The 15,506-nt window shown below is 40.3% G+C and overlaps 1 protein-coding gene across 1 annotated transcript in view; it reads left to right on the top strand.

Annotated features, from left to right (window-relative positions):
- Window positions 1-8,365: 8,365 nt before the first annotated feature.
- Window positions 8,366-15,506, top strand: part of cdh15 (cadherin 15, type 1, M-cadherin (myotubule)) — a 19,064-nt gene continuing 11,923 nt past the window's right edge. The window contains exon 1 of the mRNA XM_015030239.1: window positions 8,366-8,748. Coding sequence (XP_014885725.1) covers window positions 8,698-8,748 — 51 coding nt within the window. The 5' untranslated portion in view covers window positions 8,366-8,697. The remainder of the gene's footprint in view (window positions 8,749-15,506) is intronic.

Here is a 15,506-nt window from a genome sequence, read left to right as displayed (position 1 = left end):
TATACCTGCAGGTTTGAGGGCCAGGCATGGACCTGATAGATGGGCCAGCCACTGATGTGCAAACACCTCAGGAGACACAAACCAGACAGCTATTTAGTAGCTGAACAAGACACATTGCTTTTCTCGTATTGTTTTCTAACTGCGAGGATGTGGGTGGGTGGAGAGAGGGAGAGAGGGAGGGAGGGAGAAGTGAGTAGAGGAGGAGGAAGGAAAGAGAGAAAGCAGAACACACCAACAGATGCTTCTGGGCTGTCCAGAAAAATGCAGCGACTGTACAAGATGGGGCCATTATCCATCCACAGTGTATCACTATGTTGTTGACAAATCAATGGCTGTGCTGGCCATGACTCTGTGTTACAGCAAACATAAAGCACTCAGACAGCCTCTCTGCTTGCTGTGGAGACTGCAGCAAGGGAGCACTCAGGGCAAGGGTACTCATATCCAGGAGGCGAGTGTGAGCGCAAGCAGATACGTGTGTTTGTATCAGTGTTGACAGAAGGAGTTCTTGTTTTGCCCATTTGTGCTCTCTGTGCTCGCGTGCAGGTGTGGATGTGAAAGTTTAATGCCGGCGAGCAGAAAGTTCTCTGAGCACTTAGTCAATTTTTTCCAGATTCTACAGGAAAAGATTTTTCTCTTGGTTTTTCAGAACCGCCGCTGAGTAAACAGCGCAAATTACACGAGAGATGGGCAGCGTGGTTAAAATATCGTGTCCTTGTCTGGTTGTGATGTTCTCACACTTTTGATAGGTTTAATGTAGATACACTACATCATTCAGAAGAGAAAATAGCAAAAATATTAAGTATAACGTCATATTGAATCTTGTCGGTGATAAAAGTGGGAATATTTTCTGTGCAGGCTTTTTATTTTTTATTTTGCAGTTAAAATAAATACTTTTTTTTTATTATTATTTTATCAGATTTAGACATTATAAAGGTGCATCAAGAATAATCCCTTAATGCACTATGTGTGTAACTCCACAGCACATAGGAGTTACAGTTGCCTTGTGACATGCATACTGAGACGGTGATGTGGGACACTGGGTTCAAATACAGATATCCTCTTTGTGTGGAAGCTGGATCTCAGATCATGTGTGCTGAATGTGATGAGTGAGTTAAGACTTGCATCATGAGTCTTAGGAAAGTGGATGGATTGATCGGAGAGATAGAGAGGAGGTTTGGTGCCCAGGGCTCTGAGCTTGATTGATGGGTTGTCTCTTAACCCCCTGTGGCAGGTGCCAGGGGCAGGTCACCGGGGCGAGAGGGCTGCTACCCATACAGATATAGGCAGCTGGCTGATGTTTTCATACAACTACTCAATGTTAACCAATCCCAGTGATTTCTCATCTGGATAAAAGCACAGAAACAGGAGTGGATGATTATGCTTTCACTTTTCTTTCAAGGCCAGGTCATGCTTTAAATTTGAAATAGAGATAAAGTGAAAAAAGGCCAAGCTGAAGTTTCTTTTAACTCAGAAATATCCCACCCTGTTTTTCTATGTAACTTGTTTTAGTAAAAAGTTTCAATAAAAACATCCAAGTGGATTTAATATTGCCAGTGTCCGCTCAAGAACATGCCAGGATGCCATTTGATAATAAAGCTGACTTCAGTCTATAGTGTTAAAATAAATATCTGCCAAAAGAACCATAAATTTGAGAATAATGTCAAAAATGTTCCTGAAAAAACAAGACAACTTCTGAGCTCCAAAAGTCAAAGAATTGCAAGAAAAAACTCAGGATTTGTGAGATTCATTTCAGAAATGTTCTGAGTTTTAAAATGTAAAAATAAATTCAACCTTTGAAACTTAAAAAAGTTTGTTTTTGTTCTAGAAAATGTCTGAGACTAATTGAAATACTAAATAAAAGTTCCTTAATATTCTGATCAACTTGAAAAGGTTACATTTACATATAAAAATAATCCTCTGCTCATATCTATTTTTTCAGGAGGCTGCTAGGGTCATTTATATATATATATATTTCCCAGAATTTCTCAATGAGATGTTAATCTTCCGCATAAAAGATGGATTTATTATAAGGTTACCAGGAGTGCAAAATGAATAGACAGAGCACTGAAAGGAAAATATTCACAAATACTCTTTCTGAGAGTTTACTGAAAGTATTTGTGACACAAAACATTGTGATTCATTGCAAACAAGAAGAAGCCGAATGGATAAAGCTAGAGAATTTACAGTTAGTAGATTATTCTAATAAAAGTAAAGAAAAACTGTTTTTGTGCATAAAACAGCATCCACGATTTAAAGTTCACAGTTAAAGACACTTCATAAAGAAAAGACGGCACAGATATTAGCTTCCCCAGAACATGTTCTGATGCATCGCGAGATTACAAAAGACTTTGATTCTGGTATTTAAAGATAAAAAAATATATATATTACTGACGGTACAGAACAGCATCAATCTGTCACATAGAGGCTCCACTATGCATGTGATGAGAACCGAGCAGAAAATGGCAGAAGGACAGAGTCATGCTGCAAGTGAAAGTTGGGTGATTGTAATTGACGTTATCAAAGCTCGGAGACAAGAGAGCAGCAAAGGCGGAGGACCGAGGGAGCAGCTGAAGGGGTTAAAACGGAACGACGTCAGGAAAGAAGACGAGTGTCAACAGCGACAGGAAAAAGACGGAGGCTGCCCGCGTGCTACGGCCCCCCCTTCCTCCCCTCTCCTCTGCAGACAAGCATATGTGGGCTGACAACATGACATTGCCAGGGAAGAGAGGGAGGAAGAGGGAGGACCAGGAGCCTCGGGTAGGCCTGACATCCAGAACGCTGACAGCTGACGGAGGCGGTCTAGGCTCACACTCGCACTTTTCTACCTCGCCCCGTCTGAAGAGGCATGGAGAAGCCTTCATCAACTCCTCTCCGTTCTTCACCTGCAGCTCCTCTCGCTGTCTCTTCTGTTTATCTTCTCCAAAAACTTTCCCCCTTCCGCCAGAACGAGAAGCCTTCATTCCCAACACTTGTTTAAGTGGGAAAACTGAGTTGGAGTTCCTGTTTTGTTACTTTATGGTGATGTCTTTGCTTCGAGATGCCTGGAAGAGCAGTGGCCTGACTGCCGAGAGCACATTACTTCAAGCTGCCATCCTATTACTGAACACAACAAATATCCAAGAGTCACAAACTCCCACGGAAGCCTGGTGCCTCACGTCGAGTTTAATTCATAGTTAAATGCATTATCTCTACAAATATTGTTCGTATAACTCCACTTTGCATGGAAGGTTTTCTGCAGGGAGCCCCGTCTCACCGTCTCTTATTGTTTTCATTTCAAAGTAGGAGAAAACAATGTGAGCGCGCTGCTTATATATATCCGCCCTATATTTGTGTCTGAGAAACTGAATGCTGACATTTTACTCCCCGACGTATAGGAAGAGAGAAAGTGAGAGAAAAGTGTGTGTATTTGTGCTGGCAGGATCTGTGCGTACAGTGAGGCAGACGTCCACCCTGGGACGGTGAGCCATCGATCGGGCTGCAGGAAGAGGCCTATTATCTCCAGCCATGGTTCAAGCGGGGGAGTCAAGTGTGTCATATGTGCAGGCTCTAATTGGCAACCTCTCCTGGTGGAGGCTGAGCTGAGGTGAAGGCAGAGCTGCAGTGATCCAAACGGCCCTCACCTCCGAGAAATGCTACAATGTAATGTTCAAGTTTTCAAAGCTGCTGTTTTCCCCCCACATTAGCAGAGGCATGAAATCCATGTAAACAAGTGGGATTTTAATGGTCTTCTTAGAAAATGACAGCACACTGGGTGGCCGAGTGACTTCACAGGAGAGTCTGCCTTGTTGTTGCAGCTTAGAAGCAACTTTAATGAACAGGTTTGTGTGGCTCTGGTTGCGTTATTTAAATCCACTGCTGTTTATTCTAACCTTTGTTACCTAGCTCTGTCCTTTGGGTCATTATTTTTTGTATTGTTCTTCACGTAGTCTTTCTCCCTCCACTTGAGCGCTTGTGTAGCCTGCTACTGCCCTCTGCAGGTCATAAAGAGAAAAGATTTGCAACACAAAGACGCATCAAAATATAGCATATAGGTCTTAAAATTCAAGAATAAAATGTTTTTATATTTCTATTCCACAATATGCCAATGTGTAAAAAACAATCTTGAACAATTATTTATTGGATTAGGCTAAAATCTTTTTCTTTTTTTTAAATCTGGATGAAATATTTACACTTTTAACAAAACAGTTAAAAGAGAGTGTTCTTAGCTTTGAAAGCTTTAATATGATTTAAAGAAAATGTCGTTTATATATATTTTGCTCTAGTTGAGTGAGGCTTAGAAAATTAAGGAGATATCAAATGTTTCATCAAAAGATTTTAGGCAGATAAAATAAAATATACTTGAAGTTTGAGCAATTTATAAATGGACCCAAATAAACTCAAACTGGAAGTGTTGCTCGGGAGTTTATCCAGGGTACAGAACTGGTAATTTTCTACTCTGCAAGTTTTACCATCATAAACCTACCAATAAACATACATTTTTACTTTTTGAATGTTGCAATTTATTCTGAATTTGTGTTGATAACTGTGACCCAAGTTATGAGCATTTTAAAGATACTGAGAGTACCTTGCAAATTTTATTACTTGCGAGATGATTGCTTTTTTTTCATATTATACATGCAAAAAGTTATATTTGTGCTTTGTGATGCACTTTGGGAGTTTACAATAATTGGGTGCCTAATTAAGAGTCTGTTATAGATTGCCCACGCTGATAATGGATTTCCTGTCAGCTGAATTATGATCCTAAACTCGGCAAGTGTTGTGTTGTTAGCTTTCCTGTGGCTATTGCTGTCAAGTTTATGTTCTATCTGAATAAATTTGCAAAATAACATGCACTGATAAATTATCATCAAGAGTGCAAGATTGCGATTTTCACTACTTTCTCTACATATTTTCCTTGGAAAATATGTAGAGGTGAGTTAAAGATGTGACAAAGTAGAGTTAGCCAGGTCTGTTTCAGAACCACACCACTTTAAATATTTGTATGGGCTTGATTTGTTAAATATTAAACAAGAGTAATACGTATTTCTTTTTTAAAAAAAACTTAAGAATCTATTTCACCGCCTTCTTCTTCGTTCTTCAGTCTTTAGGTTTGTCAGATGGATGCGTTCTGCCTGAGAAACATGCAGGTGACCTTTTGTCGCCCAGCAACCACCACAGCTGAGCACGGGCATAATTTGGAGGTGTGCCTTACAACACTGGACAGCCCATGTGCTTACCAAATTCTTTGCGCGAGGGATTTTAGCATGTTGTCACATCTTCAACAAAGAAATCATACAGTTGCATACCAGCCAAAGAGAATGCCTCCATTGCCCTCCTGTGCCTTACAACCCTCATATGTCCTTACAGTGATAATAAACCACATTTACCTCCCTGTAGAAGTGCAGTGCTGCACAGAACTCTTCATTTTTGTGTATCCTTATACTCTTGGCAAAACCTTTCCAAGGCCCTGCAAAGATCACGTATCAGATTTTTGCCATCATGGTGCAGCACTTTATCAGGTGAAGGGAGCCTCAAAGAATGACGTAATGGCTGAACCCAACAAAAGTTTGACAGGAAAAAAGAAAATGTTTGCTAGAAATTAAATTCTCTATTTATTGAAAATTATTGTTGATAAACATGTTTTCCCAGGTCCTTTACCACTGCTAGCAAGAGCTAGCATAACAACCAGGTAGAGGTTTATTCTGCCCCCTTCCAACCATTCATCATTAATAGTGTTACCGTCTGCCTGGTGAGCCTGACAGCTACCAGGTTGTTTCTTATTTCCCGATCAGTGGGGCTCCCAGCCACCTGTGTGTTCAGAGGAACATTGTATCATGACCTGACTCAAGCTTCTGAAACACTGCAGGGCTCCTTCCCTATTATCGCCTCAGTGGGGCCGTGCATGAACAAGCTTTTGAAATTCAGAATGCCGTTTCATCGCATCCTGGTCCGACAGATATTCTTCTGTAATTCAAAGATGGTAAAGCCATGCACTTCACACAGGCTCCTTCCACAAGTCTTCGTCTTTAATAAAAACGGGGTCTCAGGTTGTTGGTAATGCCTGTAAATCTGTAGCAATGATTGGCCTACAGTTGCAGAGAGGGACTAATAAAATAATTTGATTAAAAGAGAAAATAATAATAAACAAAAACCTAATAATAAAAATAAGTACGTGAAATAAAAATAAAACATCACAACAGAAAAATTACAGCATCAAGCCTCAATTAAATGCCATTGAATGAAAATAAGAAGCGATATAAAAATTTTGCCAGATTTCTCAGAGTTAAAGTGATTGCTGCCAGCAGTGGGCAGCAGAGCTCTGCTTCTGAAGCTGAAACTTTCTGGAGCCGGATTTAAATTGGCTCAACTACAAATATCCTCTTTGGGCCATGCATTGCTCATGAGAAACAAACTTTAACCTACTTTAAAGAACTGCTTTCTGCACTGTTCTGCTTTGTCAGATGCATGCGTGCGCTCCTGCCAGAGCCAGCTGCAAATCCGTGAGGGGCGGGTTGAAAGACGTGAAAAATCAGGACAGCTTCTGCTGCCAACTGCATCGCCTCTGACGGACAGAGGCAGGTGCTGTAAAATCAGGCTTTTATACCAAAACTCTCTCACACTGTCATCTAAGCACACTGACACATGCAAGCATTGCAGATGCCCACTCAGCATGCATGCATCCTTCCAGCATGCAGCAAATTTACTGCTCTGAATAGTATGTTCAACTTTGACATTTGCTTTTCAAATTACTGCCTACAATGCCTCTTAATGTTACTCTCTGCTTGTGCTATTAGATCAATCTGTTAGTCTAAAGATCAGTGTAGACCCTGCAGCAAAACTTGCTAAGGAGATACAGGGAAACATATCAGAACTACACTATCTCCATTCATCTTTTCTGTAATGTCACATATTTTTTTTGTTTATGTCCGGCAGCCCTTTTGTTCAGCAGAACTGGTTTCCCCAAACACTTGGACGGCATCGATCATGGACGTCCTTCCGTCACATTTTAGGCATTGCTGGAATAGCAGACTCGTCTTTGACGTGCTCTCCTGTGGAGCGCCATAGATCTTCATCTTCACTCTCTGACAACACGGTTTAAAATGGCAGAAGATCAAACGGTTCTGGCTGAATGTTGCGAAAGAACAAGTGCACAACATGCTAAGTAGAAAGTTTGCACGGGGAGACTCGCCGTACTCCTGAATTTCTCAAAATTGTCTCACAAACGCCTCAAAAATCTTAACACTTGTGGAGGAATAGCTGATCAAAGGCAATCTTCGTCTTGGCAAACCTGTCATGATTGACTAATTGAGGATTGTCATTCAATGCGTCTTGCCACATCTACCAGTCCCAGTAACACGCCATGTCTCAGTATGTAGGCACTCACTCCAGCATAGCTACATGTTGAATCCTCACACTTCCTGCCTCCTCTTTCGCCTCCATCATCATATTCTTCCATTATGACCTTACAGGATCCAGTTTGATTTTCTCACTCTCTCTCTCTCCACTTCGCAGTCTAAGGTAAATGACAGAAGGAGGAAAGAGTGGTATGTAATATGTAATGATGGATGCTGGTGGCCAAATAGGAAATAAAGGCAACTACTGTACAGTAAACATGGTTTTTTCATTCATAACATTATCATGTTTTTCAACCATTAATAAGCTGCTGCTGGCTTTAATTCCACCACGATCATTCATTACTAAACACCAGTTTTGATAGCAGATATTTTTATTTGTAATGTCTAATTTCGTCAGTGTTTTATATATTTTTGAAAGGGGCTTATTTATTTATTTTTATCAGTCTTAAAGATGTATTGCTATTGTTGAATCAAGGTTTTTTTTTTAGAAGTGTATCCACCCTGTGCAGTTTTTTGTCGTTAGTTTTTGAAAAGTGACCCGTGCTCTCAACTCATGAATGAAAACAATGTGGTGTTGTTTTGATCTTCTGAGGTGCTGAATATTTTTAGGCTTTAAGACAGATCCAGACCATCTGTTTCCCTGTTCCAACTCAAAGCTGCGCTCCCTTCTTGCTACTGTGTGTGGCTCTCTGTTGCCCAAACGCAACACGGTTATTAACCTCTGGTATTAATGCCTCCATCCAAATCTGGGAAAGAAATTCATTTGACCCTACTCCTAAATTGTTGAATTATACTTTTTATCTAGTTTGACGTATTTGTAAGTAGCAGACAAAAAAAAAAAATGTTGCTTGAAAGAAAGACAAAAGTTAAAATGCAGACTCGGACTCGCATCATTCTTTCGACTTATTTTTAATCCCACTCTTTGCCTTCTTGTCTCGCTTTTTAGAAAAAAATTAACATCCTCGTTCGCCGTTTCCTGTCTTCATTGCCAGCAGCTGCTCCACTTCTCTCTTCATGCCTCTCTCTCTCTTTCTCTTCCATCAGGCCTGTGAGTGACAGCACATGTGCTGGGGTTCATTGGAGGCCTGCTGCTGAAATTCTAACCCCTTTTACCCCACGACTGTGAGACATACCCCAGCTATGGACAGGGTGGAGCTGTTGGAGACAGATGCTGGGAGAGGGAAGGAAGGACAGACTTGCAACGGTGGAAGGACAGAGAGGGAAAGACAGAGAACGGTTTGGAAATTGACCTGTTTTGGCCAGTTGTTTTTTTTTTTTTGTGAAGTAAAGCCACAGAGGAGGCTAAGATCTGGCTGTGGTCAGAGGTCTGTGTAGACTGAGGTTCTAAGACCTGGTTTTGAGGATGGCTTTGTGGAGGTTGATGAGCTGCTTGCTGAGTCTGCTGGTCTGTCAGGTAAGAAAAACAAACATCTCTTGTGAATCCTCTGTAAATAAAAATGAACGGAATGTGATCATTTGTAAAAAGTTTCAGTGTTGGTCTTCGTGTATAGATTCAAAGGATAAAACGCCTTTAAACTTTGGTGTTTCTCCCTTTTTAAATTGTTTTCTTGACCTTAAAGCTCAGCTGTTTGAGCTAGGAGAAAGACATATGCCTTCTGACTTTCTTAGTGCAATGAATCATCAGAACAAGTCTCAGGATATAGCAGTTGGCATTACTTTGCTTTCTGTGAATATAAGCCATTTGCACTTTAGCTGCACCATTTGAAGCGACTGCCCTCTCCTTCCCCTGCTTTCAGCTTCCTGTTTCTGCAGAGCATGATCTTGTTTAAAGAACAACCTCTTGCTGCCCCGCTCCTGAGATATACAATTTATGTTTTATACCTGAATGATGTCCTCAATTGAACATCTACTTATTTTCATCAATGGAGGCGAGACGCCGGCTCTGCAATCAGAGCATTCGGCTGAGCTAAACATTTCATCCACGCCGGAGAGGGGATGATGAAGTGTTCTGAAGAAGACGAGACCCCAGATGTGTTCAGAGAGGACTCGGGGCATCCTGCGTCTGCAGACGCCAGCGTGACATTTCCAAATGGATGACGAAGTAAACTGTCTTATTTCCAACGACACATCCAAATACCATCAGTCTTTTCGTTCTGTTTGGATCAGTAATTCAGCCCAGGTTGAGCAGACGGGTGAATTGGCCTCCGACGACTCTTGAGGGGGAGTGCTATGATCCGTGCATGTCGGAGTGGCTGTGCAAGTGACTCACGTCTTCTCAGTTACCGAATTTTGCTTCTGCCTGCTAACTGTTCCTGCAGCTTTCCAGGGAGCGATTGATTGAAAGGTCACCGAAAACAGATGGTTCTTTTGTTGTCCACAGTTTTGACTCATTGTGGAGAATAAAGCACTTTTTTTAAAAAAAAAAAACTATTGTGACAGATTAGTGACACATGTTTCCGAACTTCAGTGGAATCCTTATCTGAGGTATGAACAAACAGGTTTTTCAGTCCTAAATCAGGATTTTTAACTTGCTCCCTCCAAGTTGAGTTCGTGTGCCAAACCATGTACTTCATTCAAAAACTGAAGAGGACATTTCAGAACTGTTTTCAAGGTTTTTCTGAGTGGGTTTCAATATCATTAAATTTCTATTTTTATCTTTAGTAAAAATGAATTCATCACTGATCACAAAGTATGATGTAAATAATCTAATCTAAAATATATTTGTAGTATGATCTAAGTTTGTCCAGATGTAAAACAAAAACAAAAAAAAAGTGAAATGGCTCTGTTCCACAATGCTGAATATGAAAAAGCTTCAGTACTGTTATTTTACAATTTTTGGAAAAAGACCATAAACCCCATCTTAGGGTTTAAAATAAAAAATAATGTTCCCACCTGGATAAGACTGTTCAGTAATATCTTTTCCCTCAGTGTGTCTCAAAGCTTTAAAACTTTTCTTAATTTCTTTATTATCTTCTTCCAGGCAGTCAAACCTCCTTGTGAACCTTTAAAGTGTTTTCAATACATTATTCTTCTTCCTTTCTGGACATCTTTTAGATTTTTCTTTGAACTGTGGCTGTTTTGATATTCATGGCAAGATTTTGTGGGGTCTGAGTTTAAAATTTAAAAAGTGGAAGGAGTCCTACAAAACTGTAGACAGAAAATAGTTTCTGTATATAGAGGGTGCAGCAGTGACCAGTTGTCCCTTTTAGAAAGAGGGGAAAAATCCAGCAGAGGCCAGACACAGACAGCACTTTTAAGATGACTCATCCTTCAGCTCAGAGGCGATCGGCTCCAGTCCTCCAGGGTCGGTGTCCTGCAGCTTTTAGATGTGCCTCCGGTCCAACAGACCTAAATCAAATGGCTCAGTTGGCTATCAAGTTCTCCGTTTTCCTTCCTGCCAGTGATGTCATTATTTGACTCAGGTGTGTTGAAGTAGACAATAAAGATCCACGCCTTTTCTGATCATCATCATTTTTATCACATTCCCTCTAAAACCTGGAGAGTTAAATGCATCAGCAAACAAAAGTAAATTATCTTTGAAAATACTTTGCCACTGGACTGAAAATGTGTGTGGGGGAGAAAAAAAAAATACAAAAGTTCAAATAAAACTTTAGAAAGATTGTCAGAAACTGTCAGAAACATTCAGCCACACGGCATTCTATTTTCTTTTTACGGTGGATCGTACGTGATGGTGTTGGGCAAAAAAAAAAAAAAAAACATTTTCTCTGCTGCTTCTCTTCTAAAAAATGGCCCAAAAGCCAAAAAAAAAAAAAAAAAAAAAAGTTCTCTAATAAGTTAACGACCAAAATGAAATCCTTGTAGCCATTAACACCTCTCAGTCAAGCTGAGGCTTTCATATGTGTCACCTGATATCTTTTAGTTGTGTTTGAAGCGAGAGGTTCAGGCCTGTTGGGTGTTTGTTGTGGTGGGGAGTGGGCAGAACCCACAGCTGTTGCCAGATGCACACGTGACACCATTTGTGTTGTGCCTCCTTGTGGAAGGACTAGTCATGGGTTACTCCTGGACCATGAAATCAGGTTTCATTCGAAACGAGTCAGTCAGAGAATTTCGAGTCTAAATTTACGCCTCGCCCGTTACCTGCAGACTGTTTTTAACTTCCTAGAGTTTCAGAAGGAGCAAAGGTTACCGAAACTACGTCCGCTTCATGAAATGGGTCACATGAACAAAGCAGTTAATTTCCTTTGCTGTGTGTTACCTCATTGTTTTTTTACAGACTGAGAAATGGAAGACTAGCTGCTCAGTTGATCTGAAGGTCCTGCATTAGAGTAAGCCAGCTGCAAAGTCATGATGGAGTTTCCAGTTGCACCGTTTTTTTTATTTTTATTTTATTTATTTTTTTAATATGTAATCAAACAACTTTCAAGAGCTGTGTGAAAACCCTATTTGGAGTTCCTTGCCTGTGAAAAACTTTGTCTCCTCGTCTCCAGATTTTTCTGAAAAAAACATCTTTTTATTTTATCACACAAAACAAGTTTTACATTTAGCTACTTGTTTCAATCAGTGATTTTTCTCCAACATTGTATTTTGTGCTAACTAATATATATATATATATATATATATATATATATATATAATGTTTTCATTCGAGCAACAAGAGGGGAAGATCTAATCTTCCACTTTTATTCAGTTTAAAGCCATGACCTTGCTCTGCATTCTTGAAGCTCAGACATTTGCTCCATGGTAAATGGACATACTTGTAGAGGGATCATAAATAGAATGCTCCGCTCATTGCAAGCTAACATGACTTAGCAAAGAGTATGTTTGTGGGGCCCTCAGAGAATGACAGACTGGCTTAATGTGTGGCTGAGGAGCTGGCTGGCTTCTGCACCTGTCGAACCTTTGGCCTTTGGCCAAGGAGACAGTCTGCCTCTGCTAAGTCATGTAACTGACTCAAGTTGTTGAGTGACTGTTAAATTTGCAGACGAGAGAAAAAGACGCAATGCAGATGCAGCAGAACCTTTTGTTTATGTCTGCAAACTTTAAAAGGCGATGCCATCCTGAAAGCATCATTCAGTAAGCCTTATGTGAGCTTACTGAATGGGGTTTTCATTCAGCAAGATATCCTCAGACATATCATAAAACATATGAGTAATGTTTTGCAGCAGGCTTTTTCATCACTTTAATAATAAAACAGTGTAAATGAAAACCAGGACAGTTTTAAGGTCTTCTCAAGTCTGTATTGTTTGTCAGTTACTCTAATGTAGAAAGAAATAAAAACACAAATCCACCCCACAGCACTCAACAACTACAAACACCCATCCCTACATCATATATTATCCAAAATTATATAAAAAAATACTTTCAACTTTCCAAAATAAGTTCCCCAGCCTTTCCCTCTGCTGCTGTTCAGTGAGTAAATGGCTCATCTTTCTATCGTTGTTCCTGCACTCCTCTATATCTGCCCTGAAAATAGTATTAATGTTCTCTTTGGTGCTCCCGTCAAATATGAATCCTAAATGGTCTTCTGACTTGCTGCTGCCTTGATTATCGTCACCATCTTGATTGCTGCAAACCATAACGCTACATCACATCTGTGTTCCCCTCGCTATGCAGCTGCTCCCCCACTGTGATGTCAGGCAAGTGTTTGGTTTCCATTTTATATTTTTGTTCTGTTTTCTGAAAAGAAAATTTACATCAGAGACGTTTGATAGACTGTCTGTGAATGTCACTTTGGACTACATGTGAACCATATAAACCTGTTTTTTTTTTTCTTATGTAAAACATAAGAAAGTTGTCACTGCACATAAAACTGAAAGTGTTGGGGTGTTTGATTAAAGAGAACCCTACATTATGTGTTCCCCTAAGAGAATGAGATCTCTTAGCTTAATCTGTCTTAATGTTCCTCTCAACACACCACTGGGGAAGTGCGGTCATTCTTGAATTTGGGGAAGATTATCCTGCCAAATAATCCTCCCCTTTTGTTGCTGTGAGACCAAATCATCCCCAAACAAGATGTGGACTCGTCTGGGAGGCAGAGCAGTCAGAGTATCTGGGAAAAGGCTCTGAAACAGTTAACCTGCAGCATGTGGTGTCATCACCCGGCCTGTCAGAAAAAAGACCCTCACTGGTCTAATTGGTAACGTGACACTTTGCTGGTACTGCATCCTTGTCTGGTAAAAGCATTACAACAGTGTGCAGATACTCAGAGGAGCCACTGTGCACAGCACAATGTCATGTTTTCTAAAGTATGGCGCTCTGACAGGAAGTGTGTGAATTTACAAGCTGCCTGTTTGGTACTTTTAGGTGCTTGTAAGCGTTTCTGTTCTCCTTTCTGTGTCTCAAGATCCGGAAAAGCTGGAACTCGTTGTGGCCGTTGTGTATAATGGAAAACCTTTGTCCATTAAACTTGGAAACATGACATATCATAACTCTACTCCAAAATGCTTTATTCTCCTAACAATGTGGTGTATAAAGTTATTTTTTACTGTGCGAGTTGTTTCCTTCATTGTTCATTTGTCAAGCCATCTGCAGAATAACTTTACTGTACTTATAAGGCTTGCTTTTGGCAAATTGATATGAACATAATGTCCATGTTTTCCATTTCTCCAAACGGTGTTCTTCCTCATGTAACGATAAAATTTCACTTCTTTATGCGTGTCAATAATTATGTCTCTCTTTAAAATTATTACTATTTTCCATTTGTGGCAAAAACTTACATGCACCAAAAAAAAAAAAAAACTCACATTAAGTCACTTTTCTACATTACATTTGCTTAAAAAAAACTTTGCTCTAAACTGCAGGACAGTCCACCAGTTTGAAGATTTTAACAATTTAAGGAAAGTTTAGTTGAACTTTCCGCGATTTATTGCAAAAAATTAAGAGACGCGAGGTGGATGAAGCTTTGCTGGTATGTAAAAGTCTTAAGTACAAAGATTGGCAACAAACTTGACTTGATTGGTTGCATTGGGATGTTTTATGTTGTGCCTGGAGCCCATTGTACTTTGGTTCTAGGATGAGTCATTTACATGATTTTTAGGCTTTACCAAGCCGTTGACCTGTTATGACGAAAATATTGATGTAAAATTGATTGTATTCCCATCATCCTAATAAGTAATTAATCTCCGATCATAAACTCCCCCGACTACCTGTCACAAAGGAGTGTAAATGTTTCATTAACTCAGTTATTTTTAACCAGTAACTCATCCATATTCTCAAAGTAAAACGGTGATCCTCGAAGCTTAAATGTGCTCATTTTCATAAAGCATAAGACGTTTTACTAAGTTCAATAATTACAAACACAACTGGAAATCAGCTGCTATTGACTTTGAGACTGAGTAGATACTCGGAACATGTTTTACAGTGAGGAAGTAATAAAAGCCAGGTGTTAAATATGGAAATATATAAACACCATAAGGAACCTGTGAGGGTGACGGGGACTACTGGAATGTGGGTGTAAACGTGTCAGAGTGGGGGGGAGGGATGTTAATGGACAGAATGAGTTAAATATATGGAGGTCGGGGATATAAAACGGTCTAAGATTAGCCTCCCTCTGACTCGGCCTGCAGATGCCAGTCATGGTTGCCGTTCTTCCCTGCACCGTGCAGCAGCACGACAGCTGATCTGTGCAGCACACCCAAGATCTCGGTCCATTCGTATTATGCCACATCCTGAAGATTTATTCACAATTAGGGTATGCATGCATTGGGACGTCAGTATTCAGTTACGTCTGAGTGAAAACACAGGAATGAGCACGTTCTCCTTGTCCGGAGGATTACGCCTTTGAGCTGTTAAACATGTGAGAAGTAGCGCCGACTCCAGTGAAATCCCAGAGACGAGCAGGAAGCGACCAAAGGAAACACGCACATGATCTTATGCGTGGGAGTGGGTGTTTGGTTGGTGGTCATGCATATAGTGTACATGTGATCCCACAGTGTGAGAAAGTGCGCAAATGAGTGTGCCTGTGGAATTCGTACAGCGGAGCAAATCCGTAAGGTGATCCCAAACTCCCAGTCAGGTGCAGAGCTTGAGCATAAAGGGGAATTTGTGAGTGCGGGTGGGAAAGCAGAGGATCTAAATCCATTGTCGACAGCTGCTGTGGGTGTGTGTGTTTCATGTGTGTGTGCGTCTATGTGTGATTGCGCTCCTGACAGCAATGTGATGATGGAGAGTTTGTAAAAAAAAAAAAAAAAAAAAAAAGGATAGGGGTTAGTTTTTTCTTGTTCTTAAAATATTTTGCACCCAAAAAAAAAC

This window comes from Poecilia latipinna, unplaced genomic scaffold, assembly GCF_001443285.1.
Source record: "Poecilia latipinna isolate Pla-1442-1.1 unplaced genomic scaffold, P_latipinna-1.0 Scaffold176, whole genome shotgun sequence".
Taxonomy (NCBI): Eukaryota; Metazoa; Chordata; class Actinopteri; order Cyprinodontiformes; family Poeciliidae; genus Poecilia; species Poecilia latipinna.
Note: the sequence above shows the minus strand (reverse complement) of the source record. Positions and strands in the feature narration are given on the sequence as shown.